Genomic DNA, 26,043 nt, shown 5'->3' on the forward strand with positions numbered 1-26,043 from the left:
TCTTCAAGTTCATAACTCCTCTCTTTACATTCGGTGGCTACTATTGTCGTTAACCTAAAGAACGAAAATCTCTAGCGTTTCCAGGATGAGCAGAGGCCGAAACATGGAATTGGAGTTTGATTTTGTGAATGAGATGAGAGGAGCAGACTAATCGGTGGAGTAGAGCCATCGCCGGTGATTTAAGATGGAAAGACAATAATACCCTCATATGGGGTTAATATGACCAAATTTGCATTAAGATTAAACTAGGTTAGTGCTTAAGGACAAACGGTGTAGCATTTCGAGACATAGAGTACAAAACAGATCAACTTTAATGATAAAGGGCAAGCTCTGACATTGAATACAAATATGAAGAGCAATATCTGTAATTCTGTCTTATTATTATTATTATTATTATTATTATTGTTATTTTAAAGCTTTTTTGGTTAATGAGTCAGTAAAGACTCTTTTATTATTATTGTTTCTTACAATAAAAATAATTATTTGATGAGTCAAGCCAAGTTCGGTTCTGCTTATTTACAAACCAATCTAGATTGGCTCGTTTACACATCAATGTGAGTATGAGTGGACCTTCCGTCAGCTTAGTTTGGCATGTGAACAACCCAAATTGTGTGAGCAGTGACGGAGCCACATTTAATTCACCGGGTTCGGCCGAACCCGGTTAATTTTTGGTTTCATATAGTCTATAGGTGCGATTTAACGAGCGAACCCATTCTTTTCTGGCGAGTGAACCTAGCATCATTTTAAAAAATATAGGAACTCATTGGTTATGAAATATTTAGGAAAAAAGTTTTTTTAATAACGAATAATATTTCTATAAAATATAAAAACCTTAAAAAAAACTACAAAAATTAGTAAAAAACGTTATAAATGGACCAAAATTATTAATAATATGAGTAAATAAGCCCAACCCAATTAACATTAAACATAATACCAAAATAAAAAATTAAATAGAAAAATAGCCAAAAAAAACACCGATCAATATCTTTTCTATCAACCAGGCTCAAACTATAGCCTCCTTCAACAGTTCGGGACAAAAATAAAGATGATGTCTATTTGTTATGATAGTGATATTGCTTTTTATTTATTTGGTCGAATGACAAACCTGATCCATTCGGGCCCGGAAACTTTGACGTCGGAAAAAGATCGAGCACCGAGATATTCCGAACCCATAAGAGAAAATTTTTGGCTCCGTCACTAGGTGTGAGTGTAACGGTAATTAATATTGATAACAATATTATTATACTAATACTAATATATAATGATAATTGTGTACTCAATCAAAAAGACAAATATAAAAATTTAGAGCATTCCCAACCTATTTCCTACCATATATTCATATATATCATATCATTATACTTAAAAATCACTGTATTTTCTCTCTACTGTTTAATTAAATAATACTTTTTATATCTTTATCATTATTTTTTCCTTCTCATTCACTCATAACCACTTTCAGAAAATATTAAAAAATTATACGGTGTGAACAGTGAAAACTCAAATATAACTTTCCTATTTAGCATTTTCTCTCTCATGTCTCACAATCACTAATAACCATACCATATAATTTACAAAACTTCCTCACAAAATACAGTGAATAGGCTGAGAATACTCTTAATAATCTTTGTTAACTATTTGAAAGGAGAATATAAAATGAAAAGAATGTAAAACATGACAAATTAGTCCTCGTAGTAAAACAATATATTATAAAGAAACAGAAGCTCAGCTGTACGTCGTGAAGGGTTAACCGGACCTTAGTTCTATTTTAACTAAGAAAACTATTAAGAACGTGTAACAAAATTGCAATATTGTATACCAGATTCCTGAATAGTAGATTTCTTATTTTAAATAAGTAATAATAGAATGAATGCGCTGAATTTTATAAAATTGTAAGTTTGAAGTATATCGAGAGTTCGAGACAACTCATAGTTGATATATTATTTAAAGGCCATGCCTTTGTGATACACTGATGAGTTATATATAAACAGCTTTGCGCCTTTACATCCTATAAAATTGAAGAGTGTGGTGTTAAGCTGATCATCACCCACACGATGAAGTGGTTATTATTCTCAGCCCATAATGCAACCCGGCGTTTCCTTAATTCTTATCACTATCAAATGCAATGTTCATACTTATTTTTTGGTCGATCTTATGGTACCTCGACAAGGTAAATTATAGATCAACTTCATAATTCGTGGATGTGTTGTGATTTATTATGATTATTTCAGGTTACCGGGTGATAACAAGCTTGAAAGCGGCGGTAAGGAGGTTAATCTTGAAATAATTTCAAGAGAAACCATCAAACCAACTACGCCAACTCCACATATATACATACATACAATGTCTACACCCCTTTGATCTTATTTATTCCTAATACTAATACCAACAACACCAGCTTTACTGATGTAGTAACCAAAAGATCAAAACATCTCAAGGAGACTTTATCTAAGGTTCTTACTTGATTATACCTTTTTGCTGAAAAAGTTAAGGATAATTGTCATATCGAATGCAACGATGAAGGACTCTATCACGTAGAAGCTAGAGTCAACCAGAAGCTCCAAGATTTTCTCTGTCATCCGGATGATGAAAATGTAAGAGAGTTATTGTCTCAAAGTCCATGCACCAGATAATCATCAATTGGAAATTATGTCATGGGTATACAATTTAGTTCTAATCGTACCACTCAAATATAGCGACACAAACATGCATGCATGCATACATTCATACATACATATGTATATAGATTATAGATAAAATATAGAATACAATAATCATAATCGTACAAAAAGGTACGCAAATAATATCATCGTTGATTTCAATTCCAATTAAAAAAACACTTGGGGTCAAGATGATAAATTAATTCAATTTCGTTTACATTCTAATTCACCTTATGCAATCACGCTAGTGGCATAATTTTCATTAACGCGATCGTGAACAAATTCGCTTAAATCGTTGGCCAAAATCAAACCTGTACTTCAAAATTGCCTACCAGATCAAAATTAAAATTAAAATCAAAATCAAATTGAAATTCAAAATTGGATGTGTTACTTTGTTTTGTGAATCAGTTTGTTTTGATTTTGGGCTGTGAATTCATTAATTTAGTTCCTTTGATTTTGGTTCGTCAAACAGAGCGTGACATATACAAAATTAATTTTGAGCATAATTAGAATAAATACTTCAATTAATTTGTCAATGAAGTAGTCGAGTGGAAGATCATAGCGAATAGGAAGTATACGTGAACTATTACAAAAGAGATAATTGATATAATAAATTAATTTAGTTTATAGTTTGGATCTGTGACCACTTGAGCGTTATATATTGATATTAGAAGTCAATGTGGTTTGTATTTGTGACCACTTGAGCGTAGGGAGTCGGAGCAGATGGCGTTATTGAACAAATCAATTAACAACTCAATTGAACAATCAATTAATAAAAATTCAATTAACAAAAATTTAAAAAAAACTAATCAATTAACAACTCAATTGAACAATAAATTAACATAATTAATTAACAATTGGTATACTTGGATAGGGAGTCGGAGCAGATGGCGGCGGAGCAGCGGCGGCAGGGTGAGCAGGCAGCGGGTTGGGTGGTCGACGGTGGCAGGGAGGGAGATTGAAGGTGACGGTAAGAAGAGGTGAGGAGAAGAGAGGAGAGGAAGCTAGTGCTTTTTTATATATGATGAAAATAATGAGTTTAGAAGATGTTGGAATACCATGGTCTATGTCTACATACAAACTTTTTTAATGAAATGTCTTTAGAAAAACAAGCACGCCGCAAACGTAAATGTCTGCGTAGAGCAGACAAAAGAGGTCAGGAAGATCTTTTGTGAAAAAAAAACACCTCCTAAGTCAATAAACAGTTTTCTAACTCAATCCAAAACATGTTCTTAGTTGTCTTGTTTTTTTCTCTCTTAAACATTCTTTTTTCTCTCTTAGCCGGCATGTTTTAGTCGACTAAATTAAATAATTTACCTACCTAATTAAATACTTAGGCGGCTTTCATTTTTTTTCTCATAGCCGACTTCTTTTTTCTCTTAGCCGACATGTTTTAGGCATGGTATTAAATGTGTGTACTTACCAAGTTTGATTATTTTTAACCAATATTTTTGTAAAAGTTATAAAATCTTCTTCACCGTTCCAAGGTATTTTAAAATATGAAAAGAAAAATGAATCTAGTGTAGTAAGAAAGTAAAACACCTTGTTAGGGTGAAGAAAAAAAATATAAGTCGGTTAAGTATTTAATTGGGTAGGTAAAATTTATTTATATGGTGGCTAAATATATGTGACTAAAGGAAGAAAAGAAGACGGCTAAGAGAGAAAAACATAAAAGCCAGCTAAATATTTAACTGAGTAGGTAAATATTTTTAATTTTGGCAGCTAAAAGTAAGAAAAGAAGTCGGCTAAGTGAAGTTTTAGCCTACGAGCCGAGTTGGAGCCAACTAAGAGAGAAAATAATGAGCAGGCTAAGTGAATATACATAGATCCCAAAGCCGGCTAAGAGTCAAGAACGTCGGCTTAAAAACTTGAGTTGTAAGCTAAGTTAAGCTGTGTGTGACACATACGTGTCGCATTTATATTGGTTGAAAGTGGGTCTCATTTACCTTTTACAAATTTCCGTATCCATAAAGTGCCGGTTAGGCTTAGTCGCCTTAGCAAGCTCCTGTGATGTGGCTTTTATTTATTGGATAAAAGATCAATGATCGGAGAGATGTAGGCTAAAAAAAGCCGTGTCTATTTTTAAAATTTATTAATAAAAGATGTTTAATTTAGTATTTTTTCCATAAAAAAAACTGACCCGATTAGCACGGTCAATCTTGGTGGAATGGTGGTTTTGCTGGGATTGTGATTGACTTCTTGAGATTATAGCGATCTAACTTGGATGTGTTTTGAAACCGTAGTCAAAGGTAACTTTTGGTGCTAGAATCTAGAAATAAATGGAACTTTAGAATTGAAAGTGCTCCACTCGTTTGGTTTTTCATTTTCATTTGCATTTGCATTGTGGACTAACACTATATCTAATGGGTCTTTAGGTTGAAAGCCATTGGAAGCTCTTAGATGCCCTTATTATTGAAGGTGTTCATTCATAAAAGTCCTTCGGTAAAATGTCCTTACATAAGGGTATGTGTTTGTCTCGGCTCCTATGAAAAGTTGGGACCAAAGTGAAAAAAAAAAGTTTTATTTAAATATTGTATGTAAATAGGTGATAAGGTGAAAATTAAAAAGGTTAAGGATATTTATAGGGTTAGAGATGAAATTAAGGTTTTTAAGGATTCGTAAAAATATTATGTGACAGATGATGTAACACTTAAGATAAGAGCGCCCATAGCATTGTGGATGGTCTAAGTGTGGTTTCAAACTTAAGACCACATAGATCCCATCTTATTGAACCAGAAGACCAATAAACCATCACTTTGTAAATTAAATATTAGTATATATGCTATGAAATTAGAAGCTACTATTAAATGTCATTTGTTTAAAGGGGACCAAATGAGGAAGGGTCACGACTCACAAGGAGAAAAAAAAAATTCTTAACACATGCAAGTCATATGTTAAATATCCTGTTAGTTTTAAACGTTTGTAACTTTTTTATACGTCATTTAACATTTCTTTAAAAAAGTTACACCATAAAATCAAATGTTTTTTTGTACTAATATGAGTATACTATTGTTATCCTTAAAAAAAAACGAAAACTCATATACGTAAAACACGATGCACAACACAACGCACTAAAACACACCATGGAAAAACACGATAAACAATATACTAAAAACACAATGGACCATAACGTGCAATATAGGCAACCTGAGGTGACGGTGGCGGTCAGGGCCGGCCCGTTAGTGTAATTAGGTGAAGCTAGGGCTTTAGGCCCACCAATTTTTAAAGCCTCAATTACAAAAGAAAATTTAATATGTTATATATAAAATTTTGTTTTGACTTTTAGACCGAACAATCTACTCTAGTATGTTGGTAAGATTTTAAAGTTGTTTTTCCATGATCAGGGATCGATTCCTATTTCCCATACTCTTATTTATTTTCTTACTTTTAAATCCTAACAAAATTGCAACGTCAAGTAGATTTTATTTTCTCAATTAGTTAAATCCATATTTTTTTAGTACTCTTTAAGTATATTTCATTATTAATTTTAAATAAAGAGTAATCTAATAACTTGAGCATATGCAATAGTTTTAATTACGACTAAAACTTGTTTCTAGTTTGGATGATTAAACTTAGAAATCATGTTATAAATTAATATCTAAGGAGAAATGTAACTATTTTTGGTTCCGGCGAATCCGAAGACTATGTTGATGTTATTGGATGAGGCTCGTATTAGTTTGAAACAAAAATTTTTAATATTACGTTTTGACGGTCCCCAGAATCATGAAAGTTAGGGTTTGTTTTTATATTACATTTTGACGAACCTAGACGGCATTCTTCACCTTCGAGGCGATTTTAAGAGCAGAAGAGAGAGTCCCCATCGCTTCCAATCACCTCTAAGCATCATACATGGCCTATCAGATCATAACCGAGGCCCGAGAGATGCCGATGCGCGGCTAGTCCTTCGAGTCATACCCGGGATGTATAGTTTGTAATCTCTCAGTTTATTTTTCATGTACTAGAACAACTAATTGTAATTGTTTTGATGTTAATCTATGAGTATTGATGTTTAGTATGTTCGTACAATCAGTCGGTTTAGGTTTATTTTGATCAGAACGATTAGTTTGTCGATTGCTATAATAATTGCTCATAGGATTGTTTGACTTGTTAATTGCAATAAAGCATACGTTTGCCCTTAGTTGAGTCACACTGGCAGGGATCATTTGATAACCAGTGCCATGTGTTAGCGAGCGTGGATGCCTAAGGTTTAACCGGTTAGTCAGTCTGTAGTTGACACAAGATAGTTAATCTGTTAAGTTGCATGAGATTGCTGTTTGATTGCTTACTTGGATTCCCGGGTGTGATTTGCTTTATTTGATTGACTGAATCTTGAGTACTTGTTCGTTTCTTATACAACTAAATTGTTTGCTAGTGTGATCAGCACTTTGATAGAATTTACTTCATAATGTTAGGAATTGTTTACACTCTACACTGCCACATACTCCTCATGGTTCGACACCCTACTTACTCTGACTAGTTTAAAGTGATTAGGACACTGATTTATATTGTTTTTGACTAGATAGCGACAGTCTAGCATCAAAATGGCGCCGTTGCCGGGGAGTTAGTGCGCTTAGTGTTTTTGTGATTAATTGATTTCTTTGTTTAGTTTAGTTTAATTTAGTTTTTGTTTTTAATTTTAGTTTAGTTTTATTTTCCCATTTTACGCGGGGTGTGTTATTTGTGCAGGTAATAGGTTTATGCACACCCGCCATTCAGGAAGAAAGTCTCTGCTAATTTACGAGCCAGAATTCGAACGGTTAGCTCGGTAGAACCAAGCTCAGATCAGACAGTCAGACATGGAAGGTCAGAACCAAAACCAAAACCCACCACCCGAGATCAATGTTTTCCAACCCGAGCCTAACCCACCAAATAACCAAAATCCACCAAATAATGACCTACAACCACCAATAAACACCAATCAACAACACTAAAATTCAGCCCGACAATCCAGAAATCGAAACCGAAACCTTGATAGACCCGGGCCATCAGTCCCGAACAACACCCCTCGTCACCGACAGCAGATTATACGGGATTTTGACAATGTCAGTATTCATACTGAAGACGAAGAAAAGGGAGATAAGGAAGAATGAGGACCAATGAATGACGGGTTTGAGATGAGAAATGCAGATGAGGGTATACAGATTGAAGAGGTTGATGAGGTTGAGGAACCGGTTAGGGTGAGAGGTAACAGGTGGAGGAACAGAAATCCGGATCGGGGTGGTATAGGAAGATATCGGGAGGAACAAAGACAGCCGATTCAGGTTAACCGGGGAGGTTTTGAGGAACCGAGGGCCAGACGAAGGAATTATAGGCCTCTGGTTCAGGGTGTTAACAGTCGGTTCAGACAGGCTATTTCTGATTGTGCCTCACCTATTGTCCCACAGGTTCACGAGCCGGGACAGCCGACATTTAAATCCCGCCCTTCCTACATTAACATAGTTCCACATTTTCACGGACTGGGATCGGAAGACCCGTATTCACACTTGTCAGATTTTTCAGCTATTTGCGGGTCTATTGGTGATGGTACTTATGATCAAGATGAGGTTCGGTTGCGGTTGTTCCAGTTTTCATTAAAAGACAAAGCAAAACACTGGTTCAACTCGCTACCGATGCACGGTATTGAGAGCTGGACCGAGATGCAACAAGTTTTCCTTAACGAGTATTATTCGCAGTCGAAGACTAACGAAGCCCGGATGGAGATTCGACATTTTGCATAGTCACCGGATGAGTTATTTCATGAGGCATTTATTCGTTATAAGGAGATGATCAGGAAATACCCGCACCACCATATTGAGTTGTGGGAGTTAGTGAAGTGTTTTGTTGACGGGTTGACTTACGAGGATAGAAAGTACCTGAAATCGTCATGTAATGGGATGTTGTTGAACCAACCAGAAGAGGATGATTGGGATTTCCTTGAGTTTATGTGTGAGGATTCCAAGTCAGAAGCAGCAGCTGAACGAAGACGAAAAGTCGGGGTTACCCGAACAGTTAAATCAGCGTCGAGCGAGTCAGTCAGAATTGCAGAATTGGAACGCGAACTCGCGAGTTATCGGAAAGATAAGAAGAAAGAGGTTGGTAAAGTCGGGGTTAAATTCCCGGTTTGTTCAGATTGTGGAGAGTTGGGGCATAAGGTTGACGATTGCCCCGGGGTTGATGATGACGAATATACCGATGAGGAGGAAGTCAATTATGCGTACGGGGAGTCCAAGGACCAAGAGTTTAATTCGAATACTTATCACTCGGGCCTAAGGAATCACCCGAATTTCAAATACGGGAACGCGTCGAATCAGTCGAACCCGAACTTTCAGGGGTCCAGTCAGAACCGACAGCAAAACAGCTACCGTTAGGTTGGTTCGAACAGTGAGTATAACAGTCGGGGGTATAACAGAGATGGTTACTGGGGTAACAGTTCGTCGGGTAATCAGAATCAGGACCAGTAGAAGGGTAGTTCAGGAAATTCAGACGGGTCCAATTCATTCAAAACTCGATGCGTTGTTGAAGCTCGTGACAGATAATCAGAAGGAAACGCAGAGACAGTTCGAGTTGAGAGACAAGTCAGCAGAAGCGATGTCAAAGCAGATTAGTTAGCTCGCAGCAGACGTGGCGAGATTTCAGAAGAACGCGGGTCAGCTACCAAGCGATACCACAGTAAACTCGCAACATGCCAGCTCAAGCTCGAAGAAGAGTAACAGTGTGCACATCAACGCGGTAAGTCTTGTACCTCATTTTGAAATTACTTGTGTTGAAGTTGAGTCACCACCGCAGTTTGTTGAGGCGGTGGTGAATGATGTTAATGATGATAATGAATGTGTTGCTCAAAAGGAAACAATTTCTCAAAATGAATTGAAATCGAACTCTAATAAATCAACTTTTTGTGAAAATTGCATTTGTGAAAAATGTTTAAATGCCAAATTGACCAACACGGATGATAAGGAGGTGGAGGATAATACCACCTTAAGTAAACTCCAAGACCCGGGAGTGCCACTTTTATCAATTCAAATTAGAGATTTCAAAACTGATCGGGCACTTCTAGATCTTGGAGCATGTGTTAGTGTCATGCCTGGCAGTTTATATGATCAGTATGAGTTTGGCCCGTTAGAGAGTGTAAACACCACCGTGGTGTTGGCGAATCAAACTCATACACACCCCCAGGGCATGTCACTAATGTAATGGTTCAAGTGGACGATTTTAGCTACCCAGTTGACTTCCTGGTACTTGACTATGCTAAGGGTAATATTAAACAATCTGAAGTCATACTGGGCAGACCGTTCCTTGCCACAACACATGCGGTAATTGATTGTGCTGAGGGATTTTTGGGCATTAAGTGTGGAAACCGTGTTGACAAGTGCGTACCATCGTGCACAAATCACACAAGAGAGGGATGTTTTGTAACTGACAGGAACGACCTGACGGGTAGCAGTGAGAAGAAAGGTTGGAATGAGAGAGGCGTTAAAACGAAAGATGGAGAGAAACCGACAGCAAGGAAAGGAAGGAGAGGAAAGAAATCAGTGAGTTCTATGGTGACCTCACCGGTTTATGAAGCTACTTGAAGCATTCGAGGCATTGTCGAGCTGTAGACACGCAATTCAGTGCTGACCGGGAGGCAACCCGGGGTTTGTAAGTGTGTTCCATTTTATTTTCTTTTCGTTGAGTCGTTGTTTGACTTTGGTCTCGAGTTCTGTGCAACATATCTCAAGTGTGGGGAGGCTTTTGATGCAGTGTGCGTCTTGGAGGTTTGGTAAGTAATTGGTTAATTTCACGGCTTTCCATGTAAGTGGTGCAAATTCCGACTTCGGAAACATGTTCAGGGTGTTGTCGGGATGTCGAAAAGTGACTGGGTCGGAAAATGCCCGACCCCAAATCGGCAAAAACTTTCTGTTCACTACGGACCATCGCGCTACGCGATGGCCCTGGACAGCTCACCATCGCCCTACGCGATGGTGGCTGGGACTTCCCTTACATCTGACGTCATCGCGTAACGCGATGATGCCATGACCAACCCCATCGCGCTACACGATGGGTTCCAAACCCTAATTTGAATTAATTGGGTCTGGTAGCGCGACGTTTGCTTACCTCGCGATGGGTCCTCGGATCTCTAAAAAAATATTTAAAATAAATAAGTAATTATAATATAATAATATTTATATAGAACAGCCCTCCCACTTTGTCTGTTGTATTTGATCTGTATATTTGTATATTTGTTTGTGTTGCTTTTGGAACTTTTGGGGTGTGTTCACTACAAACCCTCACGAGACCTCACTCGTCCACCTGGGCTACCGGGGGGTTTAAAGAGCTTGTTTCATACGCTTAATGCAACCGTGATTCCTACGAAAGTGAGTTAGGTCTATTATTATTTTTAATTGGTTAACAAAATTTTTTATGAAACTGACTAACTCGGCTCGGTAATGATTTTTATAATATAATAATATTAACTCTCGAAAGACCTAAGTCTTATACTTGTGAGTGGTTGCTTATATATGTCTCGAGAATTGTGCAGATTTGGTTAGACAGTATTGGTCAAGGTGGAGACGTGTGTCACGAGTGTGTTGAGAGTTGTGGGCCGAGTTTGCATTGCATTATCATTATTATCAGGTGATTTCGGTTTCATAAACTATTTTGTTATTTGTATATTAGTTTTTAGAATTGTAATTGTATAATTTGCTTTAGTCATCACATTTGTTCCCAGAGTTTTTAAGTAGTCAAACTGTCAGTTCATCCCCGTCCCCTAAATGGGGTTATTAATTATTTTATTATTTTAACATTAAGGACAATGTCAACCTCAAGTATGGGGATGGGGGAAAATTGAAAATTTTTAGCCCGATAGTACCTCGAACAGTCTTCAGAAACTTAAGTTGTTAACTGTCACTTATTGCTATTAATGCCAAGTTAGAGGTTTTTGGTCATGGTTAGTTTTTCAGCTTCTCGATAGTTTTCTCGACAAATGTTTTTAAAATGAGAAGTTGAAAATGGAATTGTTTAGGCTGGGATAATGAGTCAAGGGGACGGGTATACATGTTTCATATCGGCAACCCATATTTCCAGACATATTGTGAGATTAGCCCCTATACTTAATACACATATTATATAATAGATATAAAACATGTCTTGTCATTTATTGAGGGAAACCGGTATGTTTTACAGAATTAGAACTTGCTTGTCACATGCTTTTCGAGATCTTAATACCACCACCTGTATGGAGATTAGGACTTTAGAAAACCCATTCCGTACATATTTTCCTCACTAAATAAATTCCTTACCTGACATTATCCCCTAGGAGCCCATTTGGACCTTATCCTTTCTCGTTTGCTAAACTGAACATTACACACCATTGCAGCCTTAGCCTTTATTTTATTTTAACCCGTGTGATGAAATCCAGTTCGTTATCGAGTCGTGTATATACATATATCGAGTTGTATTTAGTCAGACGAGTTGTAAAGCTGTAAAGTTCTGAGCTGTAACTATCAGTTATTGGTACAAAAAAAAAGGAAAAAAAAGAAAAAAAATTGAAAAATCAGCAAAAAGACAAAAAGAAGTTATCTGTTTAGTTTGTTCAGTTGTAAATAGTAGTGATTGTGTAATTAGTTCGTTTGTATTTGTGAGTCTATTTATTGGTTTGTTTGCCTGGGTTTCATCCACCCGAGTCACTAAATAAGTCTGATCCGCACCCGAACCTAAGCCTCAGCAAAACCTTAGTCTGAGTCTTTATGCAACTGGTGGTTAATGGGTGGAGATAAGACTGACCTGCAAGTGTATTAAGTTATATCTCATATTAGGTATTTTGAGGGCAGAGACATATACTAGCACATCTTTTGCTAGTCCAGATATTAAACCGAGTAGAGTGTTGATAGTGTAAGGGGTATGAACATGTATGCCTTAACCGAAAACAAAGTACACTTGTCTGGGCGATTCTAGAGTTTTATTGTAGCATTAACTTTATTTGTGGATTGTCAATCTAGAAACTGGGTATGACCTTAAACCTTGCTAGTATTAATGATGATAATTGGTTGACCTATGATGGCGGTTGATGTTTACTTTAGAGTTTTGCTTGAGGGCAAGCAAAAGATAAGTGTGGGGATGTGATGTTCGGTTTATTTGTACATATTTATGTGTGTTAACTTACTTGTTTTACTCGTTTAGTTTAGGAACTATGGTACTTCATACATGTTTATTGTGTTTCAGGTCACAGGTACTTAACGCGCTTAATTTGGACCTGTACGAGCATGGAATGAAGACCCGGGATGTCCAACACACTTACTGAGGCAATCATGTGAACTTGCTGATTGAAGTGACCCATCGCGTAGCATAATAGGTGTTGAAGGTGGGGCATCGCACTACGCGATGCCCTGTAAATGACTGTGTTGACTTTGGTCCATCGCGTAGCGCGATGGACTAGGAAAGAGCACCATTGCGTTACGCGATGGTCCCCAGAATAGTGAAAGTTAGGGTTTGTTTTTATATTACGTTTTGACGAACCTAGACGGCATTCTTCACCTTCGAGGTGATTTTCAGAGCAGAAGAGAGAGTCCCCATCGCTTCCAATCACCTCTAAGCATCATACATGGCCTATCAGATCATAACCGAGGCCCGAGAGATGCCGATGCGCGGCTAGTCCTTCGAGTCATACCCGGGATGTATAGTTTGTAATCTTTCAGTTTATTTCTCATGTACTAGAACAACTAATTGTAATTGTTTTGATGTTAATCTATGAGTATTGATGTTTAGTATGTTCGTACAATCAGTCGGTTTAGGTTTATTTCGATCAAAACGATTAGTTTGTCGATTGCTATAATAATTGCTCATAGGATTGTTTGACCTGTTAATTGCAATAAAGCATACGTTTGCCCTTAGTTGAGTCACACTGGCAGGGATCATTTGATAACCAGTGCCGTGTGTTAGCGAGCGTGGATGCCTAAGGTTTAACCGGTTAGTCAGTTGTAGTTGACACAAGATAGTTAATCTGTTAAGTTGCATGAGATTGCTGTTTGATTGCTTACTTGGATTCCCGGGTGTGATTTGCTTTATTTGATTGACTGAATCTTGAGCACTTGTTCATTTCTTATACAACTAAATTGTTTGCTAGTGTGATCAGCACTTTGATAGAATTTACTTCATAATGTTAGGAATCGTTTACACTCTACACTGACCACATACCCCTCATGGTTCGACACCCTATTTACCCTGACTAGTTTAAGGTGATTAGGACACTGATTTATATTGTTTTTGACTAGATAGCGACAGTCTAGCATTAAATACCTAAACGAAACGCGATACTCTTCTTGTAATTTTTGAAGTAAAACTCTCAATCAATTCTTGATAATCTAAGCTTTAGTTCCGAGTTCAGTTAGTTACTTAGTTAAATGTGTTATTCGTCTTATCGTCTATTCGCTAAACAAACTGATTAATAACTAAATTTCAAGCATACTGATGTTGACATATACAACAAATCAACATAATTCAATAAACAAACAAAACATGAATTATGAACAATAAAATATAAGATTCTATTATTCTAAGTCAATAACTTTTATAAAACTAATAAAAAAAGTAACTAGCCTGGATCAGAAATTCAGAATTTTGGAGAATCGGAGGCTGAAGGTTGGTGGTGGTGGTGTTGCAGTGGTCGTGCAGGTCTGGACAGCAACCAGCGGTTCGGCGACGGACGGACGGAGTGACGGAAGGCGGAAGCAAGTCGTCGTCAGACTTGCGGTGGATTAAGGTTGTTTGGCTTTCTTCTTTCTGGCTTTCTGCTTTCTACAGTTCTATTTTTTGTGCGGTATAACAAAATAACAAATTAACAATAAAAATATTTTGTAATTGGGCTATAGGCATACAAATAATTTGGGCAATTGGACATGATTTTATATGGGCCTAAACAAAATTGAAGATCTAAGACTATAAGTTCAAATACAATTTTTTTAGGAAAATTGGTTTTAAATAATCTCAACTATCACCTATTGACAAATAACAGGCCCAACTTTGCACTTGACTGGTGGCGATCCTAACTAAAGGGGTATTTGTTTTTAACGGGCCGCGGCTAACGGATGTTAACCCCGTTAGTGATTTGCTAACGTTGACCTTCTTCTCCGGTCGGAAACCTGCCGGAAATCTGTAACTCGCCTCCATTCTCCCTAATATCGTTACACCGTCTCTCTCTTTATCTTTCCCCTCATACGAAACCTAACTGACATGTCGCCGTTGTTGTCTCCGGCGAAGTTCACCCTCGTCAATCGTGTGTCATTCGAGGCAATTGACACTTCATTTGACTCGTTTTGACCCCCGTAACAAAAGCCCTATGCTTATTTTGTAGATCGTGTAACATTGATTTCGAATTTTTGAAAACAAGATCGGGTTTGGTATCTAGGGATTGGCCATGGAAGAAGATGTCATGCACTTCATTTTCAAATTTCCGATGTCTTTTGAAGAGGGAGGGAGACGGTGTGATGATATTAGGGAGAATGGAGGCGAGTTGCAGGTTTCCGGCAGGTTTCCAGCCGGAGAAGAAGGTCAACGTCAGCAAATCACTAACGGGGTTAACATCCGTTAGTCGTGGCCCGTTAAAAACAAATACCCCTTTAGTTAGGACCGCCACCAGCCAAGTGCAAAGTTGGGCCTGTTGTTTGGCAACAGGTGATAGTTGGGATTATGTAAAACCAATTTTCCTTTTTTTTATAACAATATATATATAAATTTTAAAAATTTTCGGGCCTAGCGGATAGTCGGGCCTATACCCGTCGATCCCCCTGCCACATATAAATATAGCCGGCCGTGCATATTTACATAACGCCTTTATTACCCCATTATATGTGATTTCATCAAGCGGGCATCCTGTAAATAACATGTCGTAAACGAGCTTAGACGCTTCATGAATCGCACCTCAGGTTGGAAAGGCGTTAATTGGTATTGCAGGTCACGGTATCTGGAACGACACCCTCTAAAACCATATCTTGGAACATTTTTAAAGCGACTTCCAAGTCATCAATGTCAATATGTCACATAGACCGAGTATTAACGAGTTGAATGTGTAAATATCAGGTTTGCATCCTTTGGTTCACATTTCATGAAAAAGGTTTAATAGTTAAAAAGACGTAATATGTTACTTTTCAAATAATGGGTGTGTAATGTGATCTACTCAAATTTTAATTATATTACCAATTGAAGCATTTTCTCTTGTGTGGACATGTTCTTATAAGTAAACTGTAGGTCCCGAGACGGATCAAACAACAAATATTCTTGGATCAATCTCAACTAGTGCCAGCAGAAATCACACTAGAAGAACGGAGATCTCAGATCTTGTTTGGTGTTTGTTATTACCGGAAATGTAAGTAGAAGAGAGAAAGTGGAGAGTTGATAGATAGGATAAGGCAAAAGATTATGTATGCATGAGATACTTGCACTATTTATAGTGTAAGTCTCATACACCATGCTTTATTTACTTGTGCCTAAATTGGCTTTGTTTACATATGGCCTTAGGCCCAAACATACAAGATAACAAGAAAGACGATTACATGGAAACGTAAATAAACGAAATAATATAAAAGACTAAATATACAAAATAGGGCCTAACAATCTCCCTCTAGTCTTTAGTATTGTGCCTCGTCCTCGTCTTCAATTGGTCTCATACTCCAGGCAGCCGTCATCAGATAGTGGAATCTCAACAAGTTTGCGAACGAACTTGTTGAAGACTTCAACTATTTTATCGTTTTTCTGCTTCCTGTGGTCTTCAAGAGTAGGCAAAGGAGACTTGTGTAGCTTCAAAATGTCCTCCTTGCTGAGACCCATCAACTCATGTTCATCGAACACACGCAAAGGATGCATAGTTCGGCAATGAATTACGGCCTCGCCCGTATTATTGTCGAATTCCTAAGAAAGGAAGTCGTGGAGTAGATTGTTCTCGAACGGCTCTCCACGATATATCTCACGACCTTCCTTGGGCATCTTGTACCTCCATGTTGTTCTGCGCTTGCCCGTTGTTGGATCGATCTCGGACGGATGCTTGTACTTTCGACCCTTATTCAGCTGGAAGTTTACGTAATCGATCCTTGATTCACGATCCATATGACGCTTGAGCCAACCTTCCATCTTCTTTTCGCCAACACCATCACCTACAGCCCGCCTGAAATAAATCATGTCAAGTTCGGGCAAAGTATGCATTTCGGTGGAATGCATGAAGGTGAGGTCTTCGTTTACTCGCCGTATCACCCACGACTTACTATCCACATGATATTTAGCATACGCGATAAGTGAGTTGTCGTGGTACGGGTAGTTCCTGCATCGTACGCTACCACGGCTTGTCAAGAAGTGCCACTTTTCTTCATTAGCTTCAGCACTTGCGACGTGTTTGCTTCAAGATCAATGACAGATTCAGTTTTCGGGAGCTAGATCTCTGACGTCTTGAATCGGCGTGTAAGGACGTGGTGAGTAGTTGATTCCATCTTCCTCGTCAGAGATCCCTGTTTTGTCGGTAAGAGACTTGGTACCTACAAAATCATCAGAACCAAATAAGGCATTAAACTTATCCTCCAGTGCAGCGTCCCTATCTCTCACTCCGTTTGAAGCCTCGGTAGTAGAGGGGTCTTCATGTTGCGTGTCGTTGTGTGGAGCAGTTTGAGTATCCACTCCACCGCTACCCCTACCCCGGCACCACCGCTACCTCCATCACCGCCATCTCCTCCCTCGTCATCATCATCATCATCATCCCCATCAAAACTACAATACACATCCTCTTCCTCCTCCTCCTCAGTCTGTGCCATGGTCCTAGCAGCAGAACCTTCAACATCCGGAGGGCTAGAACCGGTACCTCCAGCACTAGTACCACCACCAACATGTTGTATGAGAATCCCCACAGTTGTTTCACCACCAGTTGCCATCGCCAACTCCACACCAGCACCAACACTTGGACCAGCAGACGGTTGCTGTCCTTGTGTCTGCTTTCCTCCCCCCCTAGCTTTTCCAGCTCCCAAACATAGTGTCAAGATGGCCTTCCATATTCTCGAAATCATCGTCTCTCATCCCAATCAGTTCGGAAGCTGCTTGATACTTGCTCGCCATATCTTCGTTCATCTTGAGCTGTAACTCGTTAAGACGGTCTTGGGCGGCTAGTTTAGTCTTCAACTCCTCAATATCAGTCCTGAATTCGGAATTCTTAGCAATGAGAATCCCGATGTTCCATGAATTCCCTTGTTTGCTCTCGATCATCCGGATCATCGAGTCAATCCCCTCCGTCTTCGTTAATAACCTATCCATCGCCTTCTCTAGATTGTCATTCAGTTTCTTCTCAAGACGAGAAGACGATGGTAGGTTCCTCTCCAACATAGATACTCGAGACTCGGCTCTCGACCCCTCCTCATGATGTTGAGCTAGTGATAAAGATTGATCAGTTAATAGCTTTAGCTGACCGTCAACTCTCTTTTGGAGGGTATCGATCCAGCTCTTCTGACTCTCGATCAACGCCTTATCGAGGTCTCGCTCCCCCTCCATCTTGGCAACCCATGCCAGCAACACCGCCTTCTCCTTGGCATCCTCCAACTCTTTCTTCTTTTGAGTCTTGACGTACTCAAGTAAGACTCGCTCACGTTCAGCCCGCTTGGCGTTAGATTCCTCTAGTACGATGATCCTATCGAGGATAGGATCAGCATACACCGGAGCCTTCTTGTACTTCCCACCAGACAAGGGATTAGGTGTAAAGAATGTGGTTTTGGTGGTTATAGGAGGTATGTCTAATTGGGTTGGCTGGGTTGTGGTTTGTAAGGGTAACGTTATTGATTGAGTAGGGAATGGTGAGGCTATGGTTAAAGGTAGGGTTTGGGGTTGTTCTGGGGTTGTGGTTTCAGGCTGGGTCAAGACGGGAGTGTAGGTTGTGTGGGTTGAAGTTGAGGTTATGAAGGTTTATGACCAGAAGGTGGTGGTTCGTAAAGGTGAGGTGAAGAATGTCGGTGATTTGAGATGTGAGGTGAAAGGTTGGTCGGGTGATATTGGTTGATCAATTGGTCGATCATACATAGATACATACATACATACACACACACACACACACATATATATACACACACACACTAACTTTATTTTCGAGACCTTTCTTTCAGGTTAACATTTTCCTTTGTGGCGAGATTGGGATTTCCACAAGTGTATCGCATAAGATCTTTGATGGACACACGTTTTACATGTTTATGAAAACTTGGGCCGCAACTGCTAGTGGTTCATCAAAGATAATTTCACCAAGTTTTGTGGCCTCTGAGATGTTTCCTAACAATCCTTGTTCAAAAGACTCGTTTCCTTAGCAGTTACTGGCTACCAAAATGGTTAAAACAAAAAGATTTGTATTTGATTCAGCGGCTTTAGCTTTGCTCAAGACCTTACCAGTTGCCAGCTCTGGCTCAAGACATCCACCAACCCGCATGAAGGCCACAACCGCTGTAGTTTGGAAAGCTGTTACAAATGCAGCATCCAAACTAAGACCATTTGGTCCGTTGTCACCTCATCTTTTGTTCTCAGTTGTCAACTTTCGCAAAAGAGCATCACCTCCTTTGCCAGGAAACTCAACTGGCAACCTTTTTGATGGTGCTGGTGCGATATGCTTTCCTAAATGGCAACCGGGCTTGCCAATCCTGATTGTTAAGTTGAGAGAATCAATAGCAAAAATAAACTCGGATCGAATTGAGTCCTTGAAAGGGGAAAAAGGGCATGTGAACATCCGTAAGTCATTGAGAAGATCAAGCCTATTAATAGATATGATAGGGGAAGGGCGCTACATTGTAGCTTCAAGCTTGTTGAATAGTGGAATTTATAACCTGGATTTTGGATGGGGGAAGCCGATATGGTTTTATGCTATGAACGCAGGACACAATAGGTTATTCACTTTGAATGAAACCATGAAAGGTGGTGGTGTTGAAGTTGTAGTCACATTGAGCCCAGAAGAGATGGAGATACTCGAGCAGGATGCAGAGCTTCTATCTTATGCTACTGTCAACCCTACTCCTCTTCGTTTTTTTAACTGTTGAATTACATTGTTTTAGTTTCTATAAGAAAATGGTTGCAGAGTTTGCGCGCTGTGATGACTAGAACTTATTTGACATATGTATGTGGCCGGCCTAATAGCATATCTATTATTACACCATAGCTACAAAGAATGGAATTTCTACATATATGTTTACATGAATATAATACAAATATTTCTCGCCGTGTGGTTTAAATGAAACCCTGCAGTTAATAACAATATGTTGCACAAGAGTGGACAATAGAATTAACTTTGACCTGTACGAATGGCTCGTTTACCTTGACCTTTACTCGATCCATAAGTTGCAATTCCTTTCAAATCGTGGAAATGTTCATCTTTCACCTTTACTCTCATCGACCTACCTTTTGAAATGGCCCCGTCTAAAGGTTTTCTTAGCCGCAAAGTTAGGATTAGACGAACAGTCTAATCCGCCCACTAGTTTAAAACGGTGCGTCTAATGAGTCGGCATAAGATTTTCACATACAAGCCTATAACGTGTCAAGCGTCCATTGATGCGTATCCAGACAATCTAGGCCCTATAAAAGGGGTCTCATGATCGTCTATTTCATGCACAAATCAGTTCTTGAGCTTTCCTAGATCAAACCATACATCATAATCAAGTTTTGATGTTCAAAAGCAAGCTTCAACCAAAGTGTTCTGATAAAGTAGAGGTTCTGATTCAATATTCCAGAGGTATTAGAAGTTATACCATAGGTCGCTACATTACATAGCTAAAAAGTAAGGTACACTTAAGTCTCATTTAAAGTTTGTTTCGTTACGTTTAAGCCACGATCTAAGCTACGCCGATCAAACCTTGGTTAAACAGTGTTTAGGAAACCATGAAAGTGTTTTTAAGTAAGTTCAGAAGCTTAGAACTGATAAACAAACATTGGTTTTGTGTTTAAAATAGTTTTTAATCAATTCCGTGCAAACAGAGGCAAACTGTAACATTTCAGACTCCCGTCTAAAGACGGTCACAGACGGGGTATAAGTGCTCAAAAGAGTTGGAAGGCCCATCGAACCATTTGACGGACCGATAGATAATGCTTCATGTCCGTCAAGAAACCAAAGAATCATACACCCAAAACTTTGAACTAAAATCATACTATAAATATAACCCACTTACTTACAAAACAAAGTAAGGCATCCTACAAAGGGTTGGTCATACTCGGTTCTGATGTTCAGCCCAACCCGTAATATTAATGCTTAAAAACAGAATGTAAAGACTCACTACAGCTAGCCACACTGAACCGTGTGTGTTTGAAGAACAGTTCTTGCAGCCTCTTTGACCACTTGACCACTTGCATAGTGATGTCTACAAACCGGCATGTACACATCAGCACCTGCAACCAGTTCCCTCTCGGTTTCATCTGTCTTCCTTAACGTAAAAGAAGCGGGCTTTCCACATAACTCACATCTCGCCCTTAACTTAGTTACAGACTCTGCAATAGGTATTATATCAAGCACTCCAAAGCTCCTTCTGCAAACAATATACATTATATATTTATATCAAATCATCACATCATAATATACTGTATGAGTCATATAAACTGAACAAGACATGCAGGAGACTTTTAGGTGTTACCTCATATAATCGCCATCCAAACCAGCAACAATTACAGTTTTGCCATCATGGTCAGCAGCTTTGATGCAGAAATCATAGAGGTCATCAAAAAACTGAGCCTCATCGATTCCAATCACCTCCAGCTATTAGCCATAAGAAAATTTTTAAATGGCTATCATGTTAAATATGAATATAAAACTGTACTATACGGTAATGTCTTATACGCTGCATACATTTATATAACTTTGGGCAGCTTTTGACCCATTTGTACATTCTCTTTTTATCTACATTTTATAAAAACAACACCTGATGATAAGCTTCAAGACCAATTCGTTCTTTGAATAACGATAAAGCTGCCAAAGGCCAACACGGTAATTTCTCACCATCATGTGTCACAATGGAATCCAGCCCGTATCTTGTATCCTTGCTGGGCTTTATAATAGCTACATTTCTGTATGAAAACAGACATCAAATCATAAATGTATCAACACCCACAACATAAAACATTCTTTTATAAAACAACATATATACCATCCAAATTGCTTTGAAACAAAGTAACAAAATCATTGTAACCATATGTGGCATAATACTTAGTTGCAAGCAACAGTAAAATCCCCAAAATACCCAGCATTTTTCATAACACAGTTCATATCCTTGATCATTTCATATATCTGTTCGGTTTCTTCATGCATATTATGTCCCATGTAGAAAAAATGAACCCTTTTTTGCACCTCGATCATGCTAAAACCGGGCTCCTTTTTCATCCCCAATTCCTTCAACCCGGTTCTAATTTCAGCAACATTACTCCACTGATCAAACGTCGCAAACGCGTTAGATAAAACTACATATTTACCAACATTGTCGGTTTCCAATTCAAAGTAATTTTGAGCAGCAATCCTCATAATATCCAAATTTCCATACATCTTACACGCCTGAAGAAGTGCGCCCCATATCACCGGGTGTCGTTTACACGGAGCGTGTTTTACGAACTCATACGCTTCGTTTAACTTTCCCGCGCGTCCCAAAATATCCACCATTGCCGCATAATGTTTTTCACTAGGTTTAAACCCGTATTCTTCTTTCATTAAACGGAAATAATCTCGACCCTCGTTAATCAAACCGCCATGACTACACGCAGAAAGAACCGCAAGAAACGTAACACTATTTGGTCTAAATCCCTCATCTATCATCATATCAAAACACTCCAACACCTCTTTGACTTTCCCGTGTTGACCGTATCCCGAAATCAAAGAAGTCCACGTAATCACGTTTTTATCATACGACTTGTTAAACACTATACGCCTGTCATACAAACAGCTACACTTGAAATACATATCAATTAAAGCACTATTTACAACCACATTACCGCTTATATGATTCTTTATCAAAACAGCATGTGCCTGCTTACCCTTTTCCAAAACCGCCAGGCTGGCACACGCTCGGAAAACCGAGGCAAAAGTGAACTGGTCCGGTGTTAAACCGCTTCGTCTCATCTCGTCATAACAATTTAATCCCATTTCCTCCATACCCTTTTGAACATACCCTGCGATCATCGTGTTCCATGAAATCATGTCTCGCACAACTAATTTGTTAAACATAGTATGAGCGGTAACTAGATCGCCTGATTTTGCATATAATATTAACAAATTAATGTTCAAATACGCGTTGGGGACAAAAACAGTAATGATCATTTGTGAATGGATTCTTTTGCCAAGATGATAACTTTTTTTGAATATGCAATCTTGTAAAAGAAGACAGTAAGTCTGTGAATCAAGCGGGTGTTGGGTATGACACAATAACCGAATCGCTTCTGTCAGTCTTCCTGAAAAACAAAGACTCTTCAACGTTTGGTCCGTGCTGACGATGTCGTTAGAATCCCTAGCCTGAAATCTGGGAGCATCTTATTACCAGTGATGATTGGATTCAGCTATTGAAACATGGCAAGATGTAAACTTTCATTATATGTAATTATTAAATAGACATAATTTCAATCATATGTTATCTCAAAATATCATTTTTATAATTCCTAAACCTTAATTACTAACAGCAATTTAACATTGAAGATAAAAGAAATGAACTAATTTTACAAACCTGCCATTGGAGGTTTCAGATATGATCCGTCGAAGCAGAGTGGTTGTTTTTCCAGCGAACATGGGGCCCACAATAACGTGAATTTCACCGTGAGTCTGGTTACAACGGCCGTTTGCATCTGTGGTTGAAGAAGAAGAAGAAGAAGAAGAAGAATAGGAAAAGGAAGATGTAGGGAGAAAATTAGGGCTTCTAACAGATAGGAAATTGGGAACGGAAGATAAGGACGACTTGTAGGGAGTGAAAACAGGATTAGGGAATAAGAAGATTGAAGGTGTTTGAAGAGGTAGGTACCAGCAGAGCCCAGTTGGACCCGCAAGACTCACCTTGAAAAGGGACGTCTGCGCAGTTGAACCTGCAAGACTCCTTAACGGACGTCTGCGCGGTTGAACCCGCAAGACTTAAGGGACGTCTGCGCAGAGACCAACTGGATTCGCAGGACCCACCATGCTCAGAGACGTGACGTCCTTACGCGCAGTACGCAAGCTGGTCCCGCAGGAAAAGCCTCCCAATGGTGAAGTACCCCGCCTGTTCCCGCAGCTGCGGATACAAGCCATCAGGGAAGGCTACCCGCGCAGCAAGGCTATACGCACAAGGCACTTAACTCTCATAATAATTCAGTAATGTCACCTGAAGAAGAAATGAGCAATGCCGGGAATACTCCCGCCCAAATGAGCCAGTCCGTACGATACGGGAGGATCTTTTGTACTGTAGCTGACGAGGTATGGACAAAAGATCTGACCAAAGATACGACAGCTCACTGACAACAGTATGACGAGCAGCACGCTCTTGTACTGTATGTCACTATTAGCCGCTGCCTACTCACCAACCTGTCGGAGGACGTGCATAGCCTGCAGTTGGTGGAACAGGAATAGTGCACAGCCGGCCTGGTCACTATCAGCCGCTGCCTACCCACCAACTACCAGCATGGCATGTGCGTAGCCCACAGTTGGCAGAACAGGAACACTATTCAGCCGGCTGTACCTTCTTGGAAACCTACCTTCGGCTATAAATACTCCAACACCTTGGAATGGTACATCACCTTATCTTGTATCTTATCTCATATCTTATATCTTGATATATTACCTGATATATGCTCTAGTCATTCTCTTAATATACACTTATATTCAAGAGCAATCTAGTCTGATTCTCACGCCGGAGGGTGGTCACAAGGAGGTACCCCCCCTTCTCAGTGACGAGCTCACGGTGTCTGTTTTGCAGGTTATCAGAAGAACCATCTTTGCCGGATCTAACCCCTCATGGGAAACATCTATTTAACCCCCATCTTATCCGTAATCTGCCCGGGGTCGATTAGTGTTTCTTCAGTGTTCCTGATGACTGATTTCATCATTTCGTTAAGTTAGGTTACAACTAGCGGTAGACCCAAAGTCTGGTGTATAGTACTACTGTAAATTGTAAAAGAGGGTTTAGGGTTTTGTCAAAGAGACGCAGACCTTTTTTTTTTAATTTTTATTAGCCACTTTGTTGTGTCATAACCTCTCGAGAAATTATATAGTAGGCTGCGACCCAACAGTTGTTGTGCCGTACGAGAACCGAACTCTTTGGTGTAATGATAATATAATAATGCAACCCCTTAGGCTGAGGGGTGTGGGGCTTCAACGGGGGCGCTAGAGCCCCTCCGCTCGCGCCCCCAGGCGCTAACACCACACCACCAGGGCGCTAGCGGGGGCGCTAACGGAAAAAAAAGAGAGGCGTGAGCTGGTTAGCGGCTGAAGAGAGAGAGAAACTTGCATTGGGTTTAGAAAAAGAGCCGTTGGGCTCTTAAATAATAAAAAAAAATATTTTCTTAAACTATAAATATATACCTTTATAAAATATACTTCATTTCACAATTATACACATTTCCTCCTAAAATCCTCTCAAAACTAACACAAAAAAAATGTCGTGGTACTCGTCTGATTCCAACTCCTCCGAAGAGGATGATTTGCTTCTTCATGTAGGGGGAGTTTTGACTGCAACCGTGGTGAATCTCTTGCAAAATCAAGCCCATCAACCTCGAGTCCCGAGAGTTAGAGCACCACCTCGTGATCGTGATCGATCGGGTGCTAACGATACTTTGATTAGGCATTATTTTAGCCCTCAACCGGTATACGAGGAGTCGGATTTTCGAACTCGTTTCCGAATGAGCAGACAATTGTTCATGCGTATAGCAAGTGATTTAGAGGCACGGTATCCCTTTTTTCAACAAAGGGAGGATGCTAGGGGTCTCCCCGGTTTTACCTCTCTTCAAAAATGCACGGCTGCTATCCGTCAATTAGCGTACGACATCTCGTCGGACGCTTTGGATGAGTATTTACAGATGTCGAAAAGGGTTGCACGTGAATCCCTTCATTTTTTCTGCCAAGGTAAAAAACAGTAATTTTAGTTTTTATTAAATATTTATTACATTTTTTAATATATATTATATGTTTATAGATTATTTTATATACGTAGGAGTCATATCGATTTACTCTCGGAGATATCTGCGTAAACCTACAATGTATGACATCCAACGCATATATGAGGTGCACGCAGAAAAACATGGTTTTCCTGGGATGCTAGGTAGCATGGATTGTACGCATGTTGGATGGGCTATGTGTCCAACGGCCTGGCGAGGTCAGTTCCACCGTGGTGATCATGAAGGGCCGACCCTTATACTTGAGGCGGCGGTGTCACAGGATCTTTGGTTTTGGCATGCTTTTTTTGGTGTTGCTGGATCAAATAACGACCTTAATGTTATC

The 26,043-nt window shown here is 39.3% G+C and overlaps 1 protein-coding gene and 1 pseudogene across 1 annotated transcript; one reads left to right on the forward strand and one right to left on the reverse strand.

The window, feature by feature from the left end:
- Nucleotides 1-2,051: 2,051 nt before the first annotated feature.
- LOC143625844 (epi-neemfruitin B 7-O-acetyltransferse L7AT-like) lies at nucleotides 2,052-19,654 on the forward strand (annotated as a pseudogene).
- Nucleotides 19,655-20,727: 1,073 nt separating this feature from the next.
- Nucleotides 20,728-23,367, reverse strand: LOC143625845 (pentatricopeptide repeat-containing protein At4g16470-like). The gene is made up of 6 exons (XM_077096078.1): nucleotides 23,306-23,367; nucleotides 22,142-23,104; nucleotides 21,968-22,027; nucleotides 21,521-21,665; nucleotides 21,236-21,357; nucleotides 20,728-21,130 (listed from the first exon to the last, which is right to left on the reverse strand). The coding sequence occupies exons 1-6, from the start codon at nucleotides 23,365-23,367 to the stop codon at nucleotides 20,887-20,889; spliced, it is 1,596 nt and encodes a 531-aa protein (XP_076952193.1). The 3' UTR covers nucleotides 20,728-20,886.
- Nucleotides 23,368-26,043: the final 2,676 nt, after the last annotated feature.

This window comes from Bidens hawaiensis, unplaced genomic scaffold (genome assembly GCF_021521415.1).
Source record: "Bidens hawaiensis isolate Kalapana, Puna unplaced genomic scaffold, B.hawaiensis_p1.1 tig00004242_1, whole genome shotgun sequence".
Lineage (NCBI taxonomy): Eukaryota > Viridiplantae > Streptophyta > Magnoliopsida > Asterales > Asteraceae > Bidens > Bidens hawaiensis.